Source organism: Gossypium raimondii, chromosome 7 (genome assembly GCF_025698545.1).
Source record: "Gossypium raimondii isolate GPD5lz chromosome 7, ASM2569854v1, whole genome shotgun sequence".
Lineage (NCBI taxonomy): Eukaryota > Viridiplantae > Streptophyta > Magnoliopsida > Malvales > Malvaceae > Gossypium > Gossypium raimondii.
In genome coordinates, this window is record NC_068571.1 from 17484697 (window position 1) to 17502784 (window position 18088).

The window sequence follows — 18088 nt, forward strand, 5'->3', positions numbered from 1 at the left end:
GCATGATATTATTTCGCTGCTATGTTTTAACTTAGCACTTTATAAGTCAGATATATGTGGTGTGTTGGAGGTTAGGTGGGGAGTTAACAGAGAGTCACTTCGGTGGTTAATATAGCTCTCCAAATTCGGGTCGAACCTACTCAGTCGGGTTTGGGGTGTTACAGAAATTCTCTAAGGCGCCAAAACAAAACGGAAGCAAACTCAAAAGAGAAAAGAGCAAGAAAAGCACAGAAAAACCACAAGAAAGCAACACACACAAGGTGTTTAAGTAAATGTTCTCAAAGTATCTCCATTATTTTGAAAGATTACCACTAAGTGATTATAAATGAGGGAGAAAGCTCTATTTATTGTTAAGCTCCTCTAGATCCAATGATGATTGAATTACATCAGCAGTTGAGATTTGTGCCTATCTACAAAATGAGAGTATTAAGAGATTTAAACTCTATATTTCTTTTATCCCTTAAGATTAACAATAATTACCCTGCTAACTCTAGTTTTACTAGAGCATTTCACTGAGCCACCAAGGCATCAAGTAAATAAGATTCTCCATATGTTTCATGAATCGAACCAGTTCAAATGGGTCAAATGAGTCTTATTTAATTAATTGATCTCCATGGGACGTTCTGTGCACAATGTTCATGAGTTTTGATCTACGACCCATGACACTTGAACAAATATAAAACTAATTTTAAAGTTAAACACAAAATCAATTTATTCTATTTATTCGGTTCGGGTTATCAAAACCAAAACAAAACCTAATTAACAATTTAAACTAATATAGCTAATCAAATTAACAAAAAAATAATTTTCCAAAAAGATTTTGTTTATTCGATTCAGTTGGATAGATTTAAAATGGGTTTGGATCTATGACTAGTTAAAAAACAACCGTTATAATAAAATTAAATATTGTAACATAACACCAAAAAAAAAAAACTAAATGTAACGTTACCAATAACCCATCCAAAGGCACGATGGAAATTTTGCACACCCTTTTGCGTGACCCGACTCCCGCAGTAATATAGGCATGGGGCTAGCAGTAGGCAGGCAGATAGAGCAAACAAATGGTATCTAAGTTTCCGGCGAAAGCCACGGCTGCTTTTTGCCTAATCACTGCGGGTTGCTTCTCATCTCAAGCCAATCTTCTCCCCTTCTCCGACTCTCCCGTTTCCCAAGGCATTCTTCGCTCTTCTCGTGCAATCTGCACTGTCCGACTTCTCTCTCTTTCTCTCGACCTCTCTTACTTTTTACTTTTTCCTTTTTGAAAATTTCTAATTATGATTTGTTGATTTGTTATGCAGGTTGCTATCACCGTTGCTGACTACAAGTATTCTTTATATGGGCTTCCGAACGACTGCGATGAGTATCGTCGTCTATTATCTGAGGTTCCTTTTGATATTCGATTAAACTAAATTGAATTATTATTATCATCGTTGCCTTTCTATAAACTAGAAATTCCCTGCAAATTTACCCTAAAACCATTTTCTCCTTTTATCAAATCTGATTTTGGTTTTCCCTATTTTCTTTTACTTTTTAGCAACGTTCGAGATATCAAAAACTGAATAATAGTAAGCATATGCCTGGAGCTTTTGATGCCGAACAATGTCTTGTAATGTATGTGTTCTGTTACTCTTAGGCATGAAATTAAAAGCGAACATAAGAAATTGAATTAAGCTCCTTTAATTGTTGCCTTCATCTTCAACTGAGTTACCTCTTCGTGGGAGAATGTTTTTAAAGTGCATTTCCTCCATGACTGGATTGATAATACAGGGCTAAACTACATTTGCGATTTGATTATCCAACTTCAAAAAGTTACAAAATACTCACTAAATTATTCGAAAGTTTTCATTCAAGTCATTAGGCTATTAAAATCGCAAAATTATATACATTGATTTGAACTCTTCTGAAAAACCATTATATAGTTATTTCTGTTTTTTCCTCCACTTGTAAGAGCCAAGGAAACTGTAGTTACGAAAATATATATGTGTAAGAGCTATTGTGGTACCAAAAACTGAAATAAATTAGATACATAAAGAAGAAAAATATAACCTTGTCATACATGTTCACACTTTTATAATGTCTGTGAAAGTAATTCAAAGAAATGTTAGTTCCAGTCATCTTTATATTTTTTCCTCAAATAGTCAAAGAAACAAAATAAATTTCTTTGTATAAGATTTTTTTAGACTCCAAAGGCTGTATAGGTAAGCTTCAGCTTTGTTGAATGTTTGATCTGACGTATGCACTTTATGCTGAATATATGGTTTTTCACGCTAATTAGGTTCATTTGCGCTCAGCTAAAAGATTGCTAAAATTATGTGAAATAAACAAAGGTTTTTATGTGAAAGCTGGCCAGTTTGTTTCTTCCCTTCGTCAGATTCCTAAAGAATACTCTTTGACCCTTTCCTCGTTGCAGGATCAGGTGAGTTAATCTCATTTTCTTCTCTGCATATAATGTATCCCTAAGAGACACAACTTATAGGTTCTCATTCTAATTTCTATTCCTATGTTACTCTAGGTGGTTCCTTATGATTTTAAGGTCATAAAAGAAGTATTAGTCAGCAATCTTGGCCAGGATCCGTCAGAGCTGTAAGTTGCATTTCTTTAATCATAGTTTGGACTCATATAATTGTTTATATCTTTCCTCGAAGTTTCTCGTGTTCAATCAGCATGACCCTGTTGAGAATTAATAAATGCGTATTAGGTGCTGACATGTAGTGCAGATGGTACACTACTTGCCAGTGCTAATCATAGTTTGGACTCATATAATTGTTTATATCTTTCCTCGAAGTTTCTCGTGTTCAATCAGCATGACCCTGTTGAGAATTAATAAATGCGTATTAGGTGCTGACATGTAGTTCAGATGGTACACTACTTGCCAGTGCTGTCAAGGTGTATTTCTAGGAATTAGGGTGTAGTGCAAATCAAGAAAAGTGCAGATGGTACACTACCTGGTTTCATTACTTTTTAGTGTCTTTTTGTTAGTTGTTCTTTTAATAGTTAAAAAGGAAGAATAGCTTTCTTTATAACAACGGAAGTATGAACCTTGGGTCATGTAATGCAAAATTTTTTTATTCAGATGGAAGTGAAGGAAAACATTAAGCCTTTTGGTCCTGATTTCTTGTTAAATATGATAAATTTATCTTTTGTACACATCACGTTATGGAATGAAGTCTTTATTGTTTACTAATAAAATCATAAGTCTTATACATATACCTACATTTATGTACAGTATATATAAAATCATTAAATTATGAGTTGTCTTTATAGCAAGCCATTTAAAATCCTGAATTGTTTATATTTTTAGCCAAATGCATCTTGAATCTACTTAAGAGTCCCTTTACCATGTATCTACCTATTGCAAAGCTTCCTCAAAGAATTTGTATTATATATAAACCTTGTCTCTTTATGCAAATCTGTAACAATTTAAAATTCAAACCCTTGTAATCTCAACTATTGCTAAGCTCTCGCCTCCCTAGAAATGTGTCCTTTTGGGTAAAGTGAATTCAAAATGAAACACTATTTTGGCCTTTATATTTAGGTTGGGCCTCCCCACTTGTTTCTAATTTGGTTTTAAGTTGCAATCTTTATGGTTATTTTTTTGCCTTTGAAGGTCTGACTAGTTAAGCTTTTAAAATAGTATAACTTCTTTTGTAGGTATTTGATAGAAATAGAACTAACAGTTGATTATGGAACTGAACATCTTGCTATAAGATCCTGTAGAACAAAAAAAGAAAAAGGGAGAAGCAAAATTTTATTCATTGGTTCATCTTGTGTGTGTGTTACCTAAATATTCTGTTGACTAGAAGATTTCTGTGTAAATTTTAGATTTACTTGGTTTAATGAGCAGCCAATCGCTGCTGCATCCATTGCGCAAGTGCATCATGCAATGTTGAAAGACCATCAAGAAGTAGCTATTAAGGTTAGTTGGCATAATATTGCTAACTCTTTTGTATTAAATGCCTTTGTCTTATACTAGACATGGTAATTCATGTAGCCATGCTGGTTTGTGTATTTTGCCATGTCATAATCATATTTAAGATATTTTATATCTTTATAAATTTTGATTTGTTAATAATTTGTTCAAAAAGATTTTGAGACATTTGCGTATTTGTCATATTCATGTTACCTTTTCTTATCATGTCGTCATTTAGTTATTTTTTGTGTCATGTTCATTTCGGATAAGTGTGTAGTGTATAATTTTGTCAAGTCCATCTTATATCTAGATGGGTAGAGTGAATAGAAAGATTTTTGAAGTGATTTCATCTACTATTGAAAAAACTCTAACCACTCTCGAAAACTTGCCCAAACCAACATGGTACTTGACCTAGGTTGATTGAAAAGGTCATTGAACCTAGCCACAAAGATACTTGAAATAGAAACATCTGAACATGAAATGAGACAAATGATTAAAGTAATTGCTAGATCCTTATACTTTAGAGTCTAGTGCAATTTTTAAGTAATTATGACAAAAAAATGAGCAAATACATGCTTTTTCTTGCCGTTAATTTAATAACGTAAGTTGTTTTGACTTGTCATTGTAAGATATGGTCTCTACTATTATATAAAATGGATGGGTGAGTTGGTGTAACTAGTTAAATAGATAATAACTTACTTTATAAAGCTACTTTTAAAATCTAATGAAGTTATGATATCAAAATTAAGGCAAATGTGTAGAAAGTGCCATGAAGTCCTTTTCAATCAAACTATTTACATGTTATAAACCAAGCGATTTTGTTATTTTAAAGAATAATTAAAACAATGACAGTAGTGTCATGTGATTTATTTGGTAGCAAGAATGAGTTTGTAGGTTCTTTGTCATTGCATGTTAACATAAATAATAAGTTGTTGACTATGTTACTTATTTACTTGTTTAAACTGATAATTGAATCAATAACATTCGAAAATCAAATTTTGGGTGATTAAAGTTGAACTTTTTGATGGAGGAGTTGTGCATGCTTTACCTTTTACTTACCATGGGGAGCCAACTCATATGTGGTCTAGGTGGTTGTAAATTGCTCATAACATTTAAAAGTGAAGCTTGAATTATGAACTTGAAACTCTTCAAATTAACAGTCAAGTAGGAGCTTACCTTCAAAATGAATTGGGTACTTACTCTTGAAGATTATTAGTTGTTATTGTTACTTTCCCTTGCCAAATGGGTGATGTTAGTTTCCCATCATTATTGAAAAGAAACATTTTGAGTTTAAGATGCATTGGTAGTTGAGTTGTTAGGTTGGAATTTGTTGGCAATGATAATCCATTTTCCTTTTTCTCCGTAATCAATCTTCTCATTTACGATCAACATCTTCTGGAGTCTTTCTTGAACGAATTTTTTTCTATGGAAAAATAAAGTGTCTTGGCGAAGTCTTTTATGATGATTTTCAGAACAACCTATGGTTGTTCAAAGACCCTTTCATACATTTTATTAGGTATCAAGGAAAGTCAATTCTAGCCTCAAAGGATACGTCTCTTCTGATCAATAAGTGGAAATATCACTTTGTCGATTTATGGCAATATTATTTTTACCTGTGGTCTCAATCAGGAAGAGTCCGTATAAATCAATTATCTAAATATTCTCTCGACTTTCTGGGCTATCTTTCAAGTGTGCAATGTCATAAAAATAAAAGAAATGAGAAAGAAGGTTGCATATTGTTAAGTGGTGTTATTGCAATCTGTTAACTGTTGGGTTTCATGCTGTCTTATATTTAAGTTGGGATTCTCCACTTAGTACCATGTTGGATGCTTAACAAGGTATTAGAGTTCAGGTATGTTGTGTTCTTCTTGCCTAACCCTGTGGGAGTGTGAAGTGTTATTAGCCTACATTTATTAAGTATTGAGTTTCTTGTAGTCCTATTTTCAAGTTAGATTTCTCTAGTTATTGCTTTTTTTTTTTTTTGATTTGATGTTTAATATGACATTAGAGGCTAGAGCACTGGTGTCTTATTTGAGGTTGATAACCTCTGCAAGGTTGTTCATGTGTAAGGCCTTTATAATCTACATTTGAGGGGTAGTGTTAAGAGGTGTTATATCTATTATGTATTAGGTTTCTTGTTATTTGTTATTGTTAAAGGTTATCTAGAAAGTATGGAGGGACCATGTTCTTAGGTTAGTAGTCAAAGCTATTACTTATTTCGGTATTCTACTATCATACAAAAGTTAAGTGTAGATATATTTATTTTTTATGAAATGCATGTTTTATAGTCCATTATTGACTACATTTTCCATGCTAAGATCAAAAGGGAAAAAAGGAATTTGTTTCCTTTGCATTTAGCATCTAACCAATACCCTATGCTCTTGAAAACCTAATTAAAACTAACTTGCATCGAAGTTTGTAAAATTAATCTGTTGCCATTTTCTTTGTTATTCCATTTATAGCTTTAGTTATGTTCATTTGTCTCAAGAAAACAAAGGAATCATTGTTTTCCTTTTCCTTTTGTTGTTGTTGTTGTTGTTGTTGTTGTCTCTTAATATCTTTGGTTTTATGTCTTCTGACTTTTAGTGTTGAATACTTTTTGATTCATTTAAGATTTTTGATATGGTATTAAGGATTTGATGACAAAATACCTTTTCTTTTATGGAGGATAGGTGCAATACCCTGGAATAGAGAAGAAAATGAAGTTAGACACAAGAATTATGTATTCCCTTTCTGAATTTGTTGCATGGGTACACACTAAATTCCTTAATTTTTCTTAATATTTGTCAAATGATATTAGCTTTGTTTTTATGATTGAAGGTTGTTTTTGTCATGTTCTGTAAATTCAGTGGATTTTGTTTAAGCTATTTGAAAAAGTTCTGCATATTTGCAATTTAGCCATGACGTTCTTTCTCATCTTTATTGATGCCACTAGGACACTTTCTCTGGTTCAGATACTTACGATGTCAATATGCTATGATGAAAAGTGTATATTATATAATTTTGAGTAATTTGATCATGAGCTGTAGCTTTTTGCTGACAAGTTTAATGATTTCGCATGTAGAAATATACTTTTATTGACATGGAATTTAAGAAAAAAAATGGTAAAAGATGAAATTTTCCATGTCAACAGAAAAAGCAGTCCGCATAATTAGTTTGTGAGCTAAAAGTTGCATATTATTGATACGTCACTATTGCATCATAATAACATATTCTTTTTTGGTTTATCAGTTGTCTTCAATTACTTGCAAGTATCAAGGTACAAGGAGTAAATTATTGAAAATTGGAATAATGGGATTGAAATACATTTTTTTTATTTGTACAAGAACCTCCTAGGTACTCAAAATCATATCAATAGCTTTGCTCTCAAATAATGATGCTTACAATGTGTACCACTTAAGAGTTTTGATGGCTTATTTATTTATTTATTCCAAATGTGGTCTTTGCAATGTTAAGCTAATCTTAGATGTCTTTATTTTTCCCCTTTTACCTTATGCTTTCCTATTTAATTTTTTATAAACATATTTTAGTTATATTAGGTTGCTTAATCTCTCACTCTCTCTGGTTGTTTAGTTTTTTCCGGAATTTAGGTTTCGGTGGTTGGTCTCAGAATTCACCGAGGCAATTTCTTTGGAGCTTGGTGAGTTATACAATTGCCTTTGATAGTCATTTTATACTTCTTGTCAATCCATGCTTCAATTTTATATTTCATGGGAAACTATGATCGTCAATCAAGTTAGGCAGGTATTTATCGGTCTGTTTTAATATACTGTTTTTTATTTATCGGGATTTTGGGAAAAACAACATTTAATTTGGTTAGTATTCTGTCCACTGCCGGTGGAGTTTTTTAACTCCACAAGCAGGGTTTAGTACATGACACTTGTCTTTTTTAATTTATTTTTGATCTTTTTAATATTCCCTCAGGACACATGACAGCATTTCACCCTTGCTTGTAGAGTTTTTTTTAACTCAACTGGCAGTGCACCAAATAATTTTCCATTTAATATATTAAAATTTCAACAAATCCAAAGTAAAAAAGGAAAAAAAAATCATCCTATACAATAAACAACAAGATTATCCACAACACGATTATCTACAACAAGATTTGAACAAAAGATTGAATGATATGTAAGTTCAAATTGATGATTTGAACAAAAAGAAAGCGGTTTCAAAACTTAAGGAAGAACATGAGTCATTGACAGTAGCCAAGGATGAGTTTGAAAAAAGATTAAATGATATGCAAGTTTAAATTTATGATTGAACAGAAAGAATAAGAGCTTACATAATTCATTTTTAATGTTTTATGTGGGGCAACAAAAATTGAATAATATGCTTAAATCTCAAAAAGCTTTCTTTAATAAAAGTGGTTTGGGTTTTTTAAATCTTTAAAAATAAAGCAAATTCTAAAAGTTTTTTGAGAAACCAAACTTTATCTATGATGCCTCTCTTTTTTGTATACATAATTACAAAAAGGGTTATAATGAGAAAATTTACTACTAGGAGTGAATTTAATAGAGCATGGATTTCAAAAGGAATAAACACTGCTCAAAATGAGGATATTCTAAAGGAGTGGATTCCTAAACGAACAAAGGTTGTTAAGACTGATGCCAAAGGACCCAATAAAATTTGGGTATCAAAATCCGAAGTTAGACACCACAAAGTTGGATGTTGCACTAGAGAGTGTCAATTTGAGACGGGAGATGCTTGAGATGTTGGATTTCATCAAAAGAAAAAATCTTAGTAGAAGTTGTCTCCTTAGATGACTATAATTTTTGTCAAATTTGCTTGAGCCCTTGTAGACTTGACTCTTTTCCCACCATGCCCAAACCCAATAAAATTTGGGTATCAAAATCCAAAGTTAGACTTCACAAAGTTGGATGTTGGACTAGAGAAAGTGTCAATTTGAGACAGGAGATGGTTGAGATGTTGGATTTCATCAAAAGAAAAAATCTTAGTAGAAGTTGTCTCCTTAGGTGACTATAATTTTTGTCAAATTTGCTTGAGCCCTTGTTGACTTGACTCTTTTCCCTCCATGTCCTCTAGTGGGTTTAACATGTAACTACCAACTAGTTTCCTAGGTACCTTTGCAGAATAATCATATCGAAGATGATTTTATCAAAATTATTGGATTTCAGTTGCCCATGAGAACCACTAGTGGTCAACCCATCCTTTTCAGTTGGTGCTATGGAGAACATAGAACTTCTTTAGCTTTCTTCTTGGTGGATGTGGGAATATGCTTGCCCAAGAGAAGGAAAAAGGGTTTTTCAAAATGCTTGAACCTTGATTTGATGATACTCATTGTTCAACCTAGTTAAAATTTCAAAGACTCGCTTCTTTTCAACTTTTGAAATTTAACTGTGTCTCTATTATAGTTTGCTTGAAAGTCATGACAACAATTAAGATCTTTCCATAAGCCATTTAGTTAATAAAAATAATGGGAAATTATCATTTCACCTTGGTTTATGCTATGGATTTTATTATGAATTTTAAAGATTTAAGCATAATTCTCCACTCATGGCTAGGTGAGAGTAGGTACTTTCCATATTTTGGTTGTAGTTTCGAGCAATATGTTATGGAAATTTGGGGCTACATGGAGTTGATAAGCCATGCCATAACAAGTTGTGGTCAGTTGTCCAAGGTTTCTTGCATCACCAGTAATATGATTCTGCAATCCTCTAGTATTGATGAATAATAAATAAGACAATAACCATGCAAAGTAGTTTCCATTAAGCTTTACTAGACTTATATGCAATGAAGCGTTATCAGTACTAGTGGCAGCAATTTTCTTATCATCCACCATTTTTCAATAAAAGGTAAAGAAATATAACCAAGCCTAGCAACTAGATACAACAATTTAAAAACCCAAACCTAAAAAATCCTTAAAATGGAGTTAGCAAAAACTTACTATAACAAATAGAGTCCTTTTAGCCACCACCAAATAGAGTCAACAGCAATAAATATAGGAGGGTAACGCAGCAATGAAGCCAATGATGAGATAGAAAGAAGTCTAGTGGGGTGAGCTACACAAAGTGGCATGTGAGACGTACATGCTGGAAGTACAATGGGGTGAGAATAGAAAAAAGGCCTAAATGGGGGAAATACCAATTTTGGCTTTCTAGGGTGTAAGAGAATCTGGAAAAAGAATTCTCATTTGGAACCTTACATCAGGATTTAAGGCTCTGATAGGACCGATGAACGCACCGGTTTTCTATTGAAATTAGTACATACTAGTATTGGTTAGTTTCAATGTATCATTTTGGATTTATCGATATTTAAAATCCATATTTAATATATGTATATAAAAGTATTTACAAATATCAAATGAATGAGATTAAATAAATTTGCAATATAAAATATTCACCAATAAGTTTCACAAATAAAAATCTATTATTAAACAAATCCAAAATGAACAAGGGAAAAGAGATCATTCCATAAACAGCATGATTATCCTATATATGTAAGTTTATTTTTATTTTCAACCTTGTTCATGCACTAGCAAGTACACATTGTTCTGGTCCGTCTGACTGGAATTGGCTGGAACGAGCCAATGCGACCGGTATATGTTGAAAATTTCAACGATGCAGAAAAGAGAGTTGGATGTTTCGGTTTACTACTAGAACAGTGTACATTGGCCAATATGGCCAAAACCGGCATGGAATTGGCTACCTTGTCTGATACCATAAATATTTTTGAAGAATTCTAAAACAAGATTAAATTGATTCCCTTGTGTTTCTATTTGATCAATTTACATTGGTATGCATACAAAATGTTGAAGCCTAAAATAGGAAAGATACAATAAGTTCAATAGAATAAAATCACTAGAAAGTAGGAACTAAGAATCTACCCAAATAAACAAATTTGTAAACAGTCCGCAAGCATGAATTGTTAAGCTTTTTAAAGCAATTTTATAACAGATTGCTACTTCTTGATACATTGCTTGGATATTATATGTGCTTCAACAAAAAAACAAATAGACATTGAACAAAATGATGTGGAAATTAGAATAAAATGATTTTTTCCTTCTATTTTTAAAGATTTATATTAGTAATAAAAAAAGATAATGTGATTAGAGATAGAGATATGGTGAGAATGATGAAGCGGTGAATAAGGTAACTTATGGTGTGCTTTATTTTCTGGTTCTTGTGTCATAGGGCTTTGTTTTTGTTTGAAAGGCATTATTGGTATATAATTCCATTTGGCAATCATTAAAATATTCTAAGATAATACATGCCAAGGTATTGTGGAGATCTTTTCATTAGCCAAACTAGTGTTTCGATTCTGAATCATAATTAAACCTCAGTGACTTTTACCTAATTTACTCAGAAGATTAATGTTGAAATTGGCTGACCCAGATATCAGTTGATATCCTTCTTTCATTTTGTTTTCAACTTTAGAACCTCGAGTGCTGTAGAAGTAATTTTAAGTTGCTTACTTCCTCTGGATGCAACATTTATTGGTTTTGCGTTCTATATGTCCATAGATTTTGTTCAAGAGGCAAGAAACTTTGAGACAATGTCTAACAACTTTCGAAACAACAAAGTTGTTCGAATACCTCGTATATTTTGGGTATGAAATGGTTGTTTTACTCTTCCTTTTCTAGTTTATCATTTATTGATTATGTTTAACATTCCATGCTTCAAAATATGGTGTAACCATGTAAAAATGTTTGGTTTATGTAAAATCCACATTCTACTCTTCAGGATTTGACGACAAATCAAGTTCTCACAATGCAGTTTTGCCACGGTCACAAGGTAAGAGCATACAACTAATCAACCTTTTCTGGAGCTAATTGAAAAACAATGAAAATAACGAAATAGAAGTGTTTGTTTGAATTTTATCCTTGTTTTTTTTACCGCCTCGAGTTTTATGTATCTTTTTATTATTTTTACTGGGTTTACCTTTTGTGTCTAGGTGCAAATGTCTGTTAAGACTAACTTGCGTCAGATAGTTATAGTTAGAGGTTGGCTTTGAAAGCAGCTTAGATTAGTTTGCCAAGGAAAGATTAAGCTATTTCCAACTTGAGAAAGAACTGTATTGACTAATTGGTATAGCAGATTATTTGGGATATAGCAGATTTTTGGGATGTAATTAGCCTTTATTTTGGGATTTTGTTTCCCTTTTTCTTCCTAATTTTTGTATATAAATACCCATGTATTTTGTTTTTCAAGAAGTCAATCAACAAAGAGTGAAATTTCTTCACACTTCCACTGCCATATCTCTGTTTTTAACGAACTGCTTGCTGGAAGATAAATCCAATGAAATAGACATTACTAGCATCAACCTAGTTACTAAGCCTGAAATTTCAACGTCATGCTTCAAATATTGAAGGATTATATTAGGTTACCATGTGATTGAGCTATCATCATTCTTTACTTGACTTCAGAATGTGTTGCCAAGTTTTTACATTGTGGTTCTTAGCATGCAGAACGGAACAAGGCTATATGAGTAACAACTAGAGGTGTTAAGTACTTTTACATCACTTAAGCTTGCAATATGCAAGTGATATGAGATTCTCTGTCCACATTGTTCACCCTATTTAGTCATGGGTTCTAATCACATGGGACATCAATTTTGTTAAAAAGCTAATTAAAAAGTGGAATCTTCAGTTCTTATTCAGTGAAGGTTTGAGATATTCAATCAAGTGGGATAATTAATCGACTTGTGCTTATATTGGGTTACATTTGAGAGTTGCTTTAGTTAGTTTATGCAAACTCATTTAAATCCGCATACACTATATGTAGTATGAATTTGGAGAAGGAAGAGTTATAGAGGAAAAATGGTTTAAAATGCATTAGAAGCTTTTATTTGACCAAACAGTTACTTTTGGATTTCATTCCCCCATGTCATGTGGAAAAGCCTTTTAAAAGGCTTTAGAACTTGCAAATCCTTTCAATGAACAACTCTACAACTCTTCTTTTTGAAAATACATTCTTTTGTTTTCTCTACTTTATCTTCTAACTAGATCGCTACTTAGTAGGGCTCAATTTGTGAACTTCCTGTCATTCGAACAATGTGTTTTGGAACATGATTTTGGGTAAGGAGTTGTAGCAATAGTTTGGATATGGTGCTATATCCTCATGCATACAATTATAGAATATTTGTTGATGTTGCCCTTGTTTCATTTGCATATTATGCTTTTGGGTTGACAATAACATACTATTATTTTCAGGTTGATGATGTTGTATTTCTGAAGGGAATGAAAATAAATCCTGAGAAGGTTTCTTCTTTTTTTCTTTTTCTTTTTGAGAAATGTTTCTAAAATTTTCTTATGATAGTGATGTGGAAAATAGCAATTAGAGTGATTTTAGTGTGGAAAATATCAGTTAGTCAATTTAGGACATTATGTTTCAATTATAGTGATTTTGGGAATCATTTTACCCTTGATTTTAGTACTAATCTAGAGAACTTATTTATTGTTTCTTAGTTTATAGTCTCTGGTTGTGTATAAATCCTAGGCTTCTAATTTCTAATACGCATGCCATTCTAGAAAATATATACACTTATCTGTTTTCTACCCTTCTTGTCACATGTAGAGGTACCCATGGGCTAGACTGAGGCCCGGTTTAAAAAGAATTTCAAGCCCAAGCCGGTTTTCGGCCTAGCCTGGCCTGCCCAAAAAGCTCATTTTACTATTAAAAATTTAATAAAATATAAAAAATATATTTTAGTTGATATTTATATTTTTATAATTAATTTTAAATTTTATTATTATTTAAATTGAATTCAGGCCAGGCCACACCAACCTGATGTGAAAAATTCTTGTTGAAGCCCCGCCCAAGTCTGCCCGAGCCAAACGGGCTGGGTGGGCTACCTGACCATTGGATAGGTCTAGTCACAAAGTAGCAAAGCCAAAGTTGGCCTTTTGGGAGTTCGATTTTGGCCTTTTCTGCAGATTTTCCCCCTTTTTCGGTGTTTATTCCTGAATTTGCTGCTGCTTTACTCATTTTTTTTTTATCCTTACTTCGAATTTTAGCTTTCATTGCCGAGTTTTTCTGGGCATTTCCTTTGCTCTTCTTTTTTTAACTGAATTTCTTGTCTATGACGTCCAACATGTTTGACAGCCAAGTAATCGAGTCCTTCTGTGTAATTTGAGTAGGAGATTTACAGAATATTCATTCTATTGTAATGAGGTAGATGTGCTTGAGTTGCCTTCATTTGGTTTGTTTTGAAGGTTGCAAAAAAGTTGTTGGAAGTGTTTGCTGAAATGATATTCGTTCACGGTTTCTTGCATGGAGATCCACATCCCGGTAATATATTGGTGTCTATAGAAGGTCAGGGTGGCTTTTCTTTGGGTATGTCCTGATTGTTCACTTCTATTGTTTTCTATCTAAGATGAACATTACTAATTATGTGAGGATGTCTTTGTGGAACTTACCTTTATGATGAGAAGATTGAAAATGCAGTTCTTTTGGACCATGGAATCTGCAAAAAGTTGGATGAAGTGTTTAGGCTTGAATATTGTCAGCTTTGGAAGGCTTTGATTCTTTTAGACTCAAGAAAGATACAGCATTTAGCTGAACGGTTTGGTGTTGGGAAGTACTACAGATACTTGCCCATCATTTTCTCTGGAAGGACTATAGATAGGTGATCCACATTTCTTCTTTTCTAATTTCTTTTCTTTAATCTTGCTATTTGTCAAGGATTGTTAGTTTTTATGATCATTAAGTAGGATGCTATTAAGGTTTTCCATTAAGAATTTGAATCAAAACAATAGTTGGAAGAAATTTATAATTTGCTATAGATTATGGAATTGTCATCTTTGATAATAGCACTTGGCAAATGTAACTTTCATGATTACTATACTTCATATGATATTGGAAATCATAGATATATTTTTCAGGCTGGTCATTTTTCTAAGACAAACAGATAGTACATTTTTGGGAGGATCATAATTTCCAGCACCCGAGCTCATGTGTTGCTGTACTAATAATGATTATTGGTTTATTGCAGCACAAGCTAGTCTGTTCGAAGAGATTTTTTAGTCCCTTAAAGAAATTTCTCGTTGAGATAGTAATCCACTTATCAAAACTTGATTATTTGAATTTTGAAGAAATTTGTAGTTATTTGTCTTTAAATTAAGCATAAAGAAACTGTGTATCACCTTTATATTTTGGTCTTTTTTTGTTTTATTTCTTAAGTTATAATTATACTTTGTCAGCCAAACACGTGTGGGGAATTAGAATTTCTTATAATTATAAGAGTTCTTGGGGCAAGTAACTGGGGTGCTACGTTTATGTTTATATTTAATTCAGTGGGACTTAATAATTATAATGATTACCCACACTTGTCACGCTTATAATTATACACAATTGCACCCAAATTCAATTACAGGTGGCTTTCCAAACACATGTTTAGTAGTATTCATTTAAATGATAACTAGAAGCATAAATCTTTCTGTAGGTTCCTATCCTCCTGATATGGTGAGGCATCTTCCATTTTTCCTTCTGTGTTTTTGATTTGGGAGAGGTGTTGACTGGATAGATTGAAGGTTCAGTTTACTGACTATTATATTATAACAATTATGATACCAATCTAATTATCCCTTCTGTAATCTGATTGGCAGTAAATCTGGCATTGGGAAGGGAATGTTGGTTGAAGAGCAAAAGAAGCTGAAACAACATTTGAAGGCTCTAAAGATGGAGGACATATCTTCGTTTATGGAATCTCTTCCTTCCAACTTTCTAATAATATTGCGGACAGAGTAAGATAAATTCAGTAGCCTATTTGGAGTTCAATAGCTCCTAATCTCATTTTGGTCTTTCCTGTTTTAGTGAATTACTGAGATCTACAGTAAGCAAGCTTGGTGCTTCAAAATGGGTGAGGTTGCTAACCTATGGAAAATATGCCTCACTTGGTCTCTCTCCGAAGTCGAATCCATGCTCTGGTAAACATTGCTTCTAAACCCTTTTTTTTTTCCTTTAATTTTATTCTAAAGCAGTTGTTATCTGGCCAAGCCAGGGAGAGCTTCTAATGGATGCATCTGTTGTTGTGTCTGTACATTTATGAGTGTATAGTAAGAAAGAGATTTTTATATTCACGAGCCGTTAACGTCGGTATTCTTGGAAGGCTCTGATTTTGTGGTTGCATATTTTGTTTTAATTTACAATTTAAGGAATCGTGTGTTCAGGTTTGACATCATTCGCCCTATATACCAGATTGATAGGAAATATAGAATACATTCTTCTAAGGCTTACTATAGGTAAGGGTTTTTCTTCTCCTAAGTTCTGATATGTAGGTATGTCAGGTAATAAAAAAAAGGGTACCTAAATGATTGGAACATTTTAACATTTTCAGGGGTAATGAATCTGGTTTTGTGGATGGAGAAGCTGAAGCGATGTCTGAATAAGTTTTATGGAAAGATGAGTGCTGCTGGAAAAGGTATGTCGACACTGTTCTTCAACATCTACTTCAAAATGTAGATTCTTTTTTCTTTGTTTTTTGTCTTATGTACTTCGTTATTTACTCTAAGTAAATTTTGAGCAGAAGCCATAAGTAGATAAAGCTTCCTAAGGCTCGAGGAGCACTGTATTGTAGTTTGATATTGGCTTCTATTGTACAACTACAAAATTACTCTGAATCTGAAGAATTGTAAGAACAAGAATATTACTCAAAGCTTAAACTTGGTGTATGAAATTATTTTAAGTACCATTGACTGGGTATGGATTTTGAGTTCAAGCATTTGCAAATTTACAACAATCTTTTTACGTCAGAAAAAAAACACAAACTTAGATAAGAATTTAAAATCTAGTTTTTATATATATAGATTTATATATAAAAGCATTCATTTGGGAATATTTTTAATCACGGAAAATTTTTATTATTCATTATTGTTATATCCAGGCCAAATGGGCTAAGGCCTGTAGCAAGGCCCAAAAGAGCTCAAGTTCCAACTGGTACAAAGATCACACGAGCTTAGGCTTTATAAAGTACAAAACTTAAATGCTAACAAGAACAATGTCACGTGGCACGTAGAGGAATCATCTCTAGCTTTTACCCTACTCAAAAGCTATGCATAGTGTGACTTGTCAACATTTCTAACAAATAAGAAACATTGCATTAGCTAAAAGACTAGATAAGACTAGATTTGGGCAATTAAGGGGCAACTTAAAGCTTTATTACATATGTTAAAATTTAACTTAATTTTAGCTTTGACCACGTATATATTTGGATCCAGTCCAACCACTTACGATCCTTGTTATTCGATAGCAAGTTTTAGCCCAAATCCTATCTAATGACAACAAGTTCTGGACAACTAATCTGTTAAAAATGTCAACTTCAACTCATCGGTGTGTTTTCTCTAAGATACCACCAGTTTGTTTTACTAATCAGTTACCATTGGATAATGCCAAAATCTTTTGAGCATTGGTCCTTCGCAACCACTTCTACCATTAACGACGATTGTAACACCCCCTTACCAAGTAAGAAATGCTACATTTCCATACCAAACACATCACTCATGTTCCACTCATCTTTTAGACTTATTTGAAGCTATTTAAGGCTTCTTCAATAATTTCTAAACTTAATATGTAATCCGATTACAATCAGAGATCATTCAGGGACCCCTCGATGTAAAAAACAACATAAATTAAGAAAATAAGGTAGAGGTATCGATGCATGCCCCAATTTATCGATACCTTGACCTTGATACTATTCATTTTTACATTTTGTTTGAGCTTTATCGATACAAGTCCTCTAAGTATCAAAATTTGGGTGTATGGAAGCTAAAATCAAGCTTAAAAACACCTCAAAAAATGTCATAACTTACTCCAATTAATGCCATTCATTCTCAATCATTCTTTGACCTTAAAATACTCCTAATTATCTTTGTAAACGTCATGCAATTCATCTATTAGAGTTGTATGACCCAAGTTCTTGTTAAAAATAATAATGGCAAAATAGGGGGATCTGTGGGGGCAAAGGTCAAGGGCCGCAACCGCTGCAGATCCCTATTAAGTATAAAACTGGACTGGGGTCGCAACCAAGGGTGTGCCCCCACAATACAGTACAAGCTGTACAAGTGGAATTCGTATAGAAGTACACTTATTCTATTTGATATTGATTAGAATAAGGTGTTTCAACCTCACTACATTGCTTCTATTTGACATTGATTATAATAAGGTTTTTCAACCTATAAATAGATGCAGTCTAAACTCCCTTGTATCATTCAAATTCGACATT

General features: G+C 32.8%; 1 protein-coding gene across 2 annotated transcripts; it reads left to right on the forward strand.

Annotated features, from left to right (window-relative positions):
• The first annotated feature begins 971 nt into the window (after positions 1 to 971).
• Positions 972 to 16558, forward strand: LOC105800286 (uncharacterized). 2 transcript variants are annotated; one of them, XM_012631330.2, is made up of 17 exons: positions 972 to 1205; positions 1299 to 1382; positions 2276 to 2416; positions 2513 to 2583; positions 3823 to 3916; positions 6583 to 6660; positions 7484 to 7550; positions 11391 to 11476; positions 11611 to 11661; positions 13080 to 13127; positions 14082 to 14202; positions 14314 to 14494; positions 15474 to 15611; positions 15682 to 15794; positions 16038 to 16109; positions 16205 to 16288; positions 16394 to 16558. In XM_012631330.2, the coding sequence occupies exons 1-17, from the start codon at positions 1062 to 1064 to the stop codon at positions 16408 to 16410; spliced, it is 1590 nt and encodes a 529-aa protein (XP_012486784.1). In that variant the 5' UTR covers positions 972 to 1061; the 3' UTR covers positions 16411 to 16558. The 2 variants fall into 2 exon arrangements, with proteins under 2 accessions (XP_012486784.1, XP_012486769.1); XM_012631315.2 differs by having other exon boundaries at positions 16205 to 16558.
• Positions 16559 to 18088: the final 1530 nt, after the last annotated feature.

Coding starts and splice junctions, on each gene's coding strand:
- LOC105800286 (XM_012631315.2), top strand. CDS start 1,062: ATGGTATCTAAGTTTCCGGCGAAAGCCACGGCTGCTTTTTGCCTAATC. Junction 1,383..2,275: donor ATCGTCGTCTATTATCTGAG/GTTCCTTTTGAT, acceptor CACGCTAATTAG/GTTCATTTGCGCTCAGCTAA. Junction 11,662..13,079: donor AGTTTTGCCACGGTCACAAG/GTAAGAGCATAC, acceptor TATTATTTTCAG/GTTGATGATGTTGTATTTCT.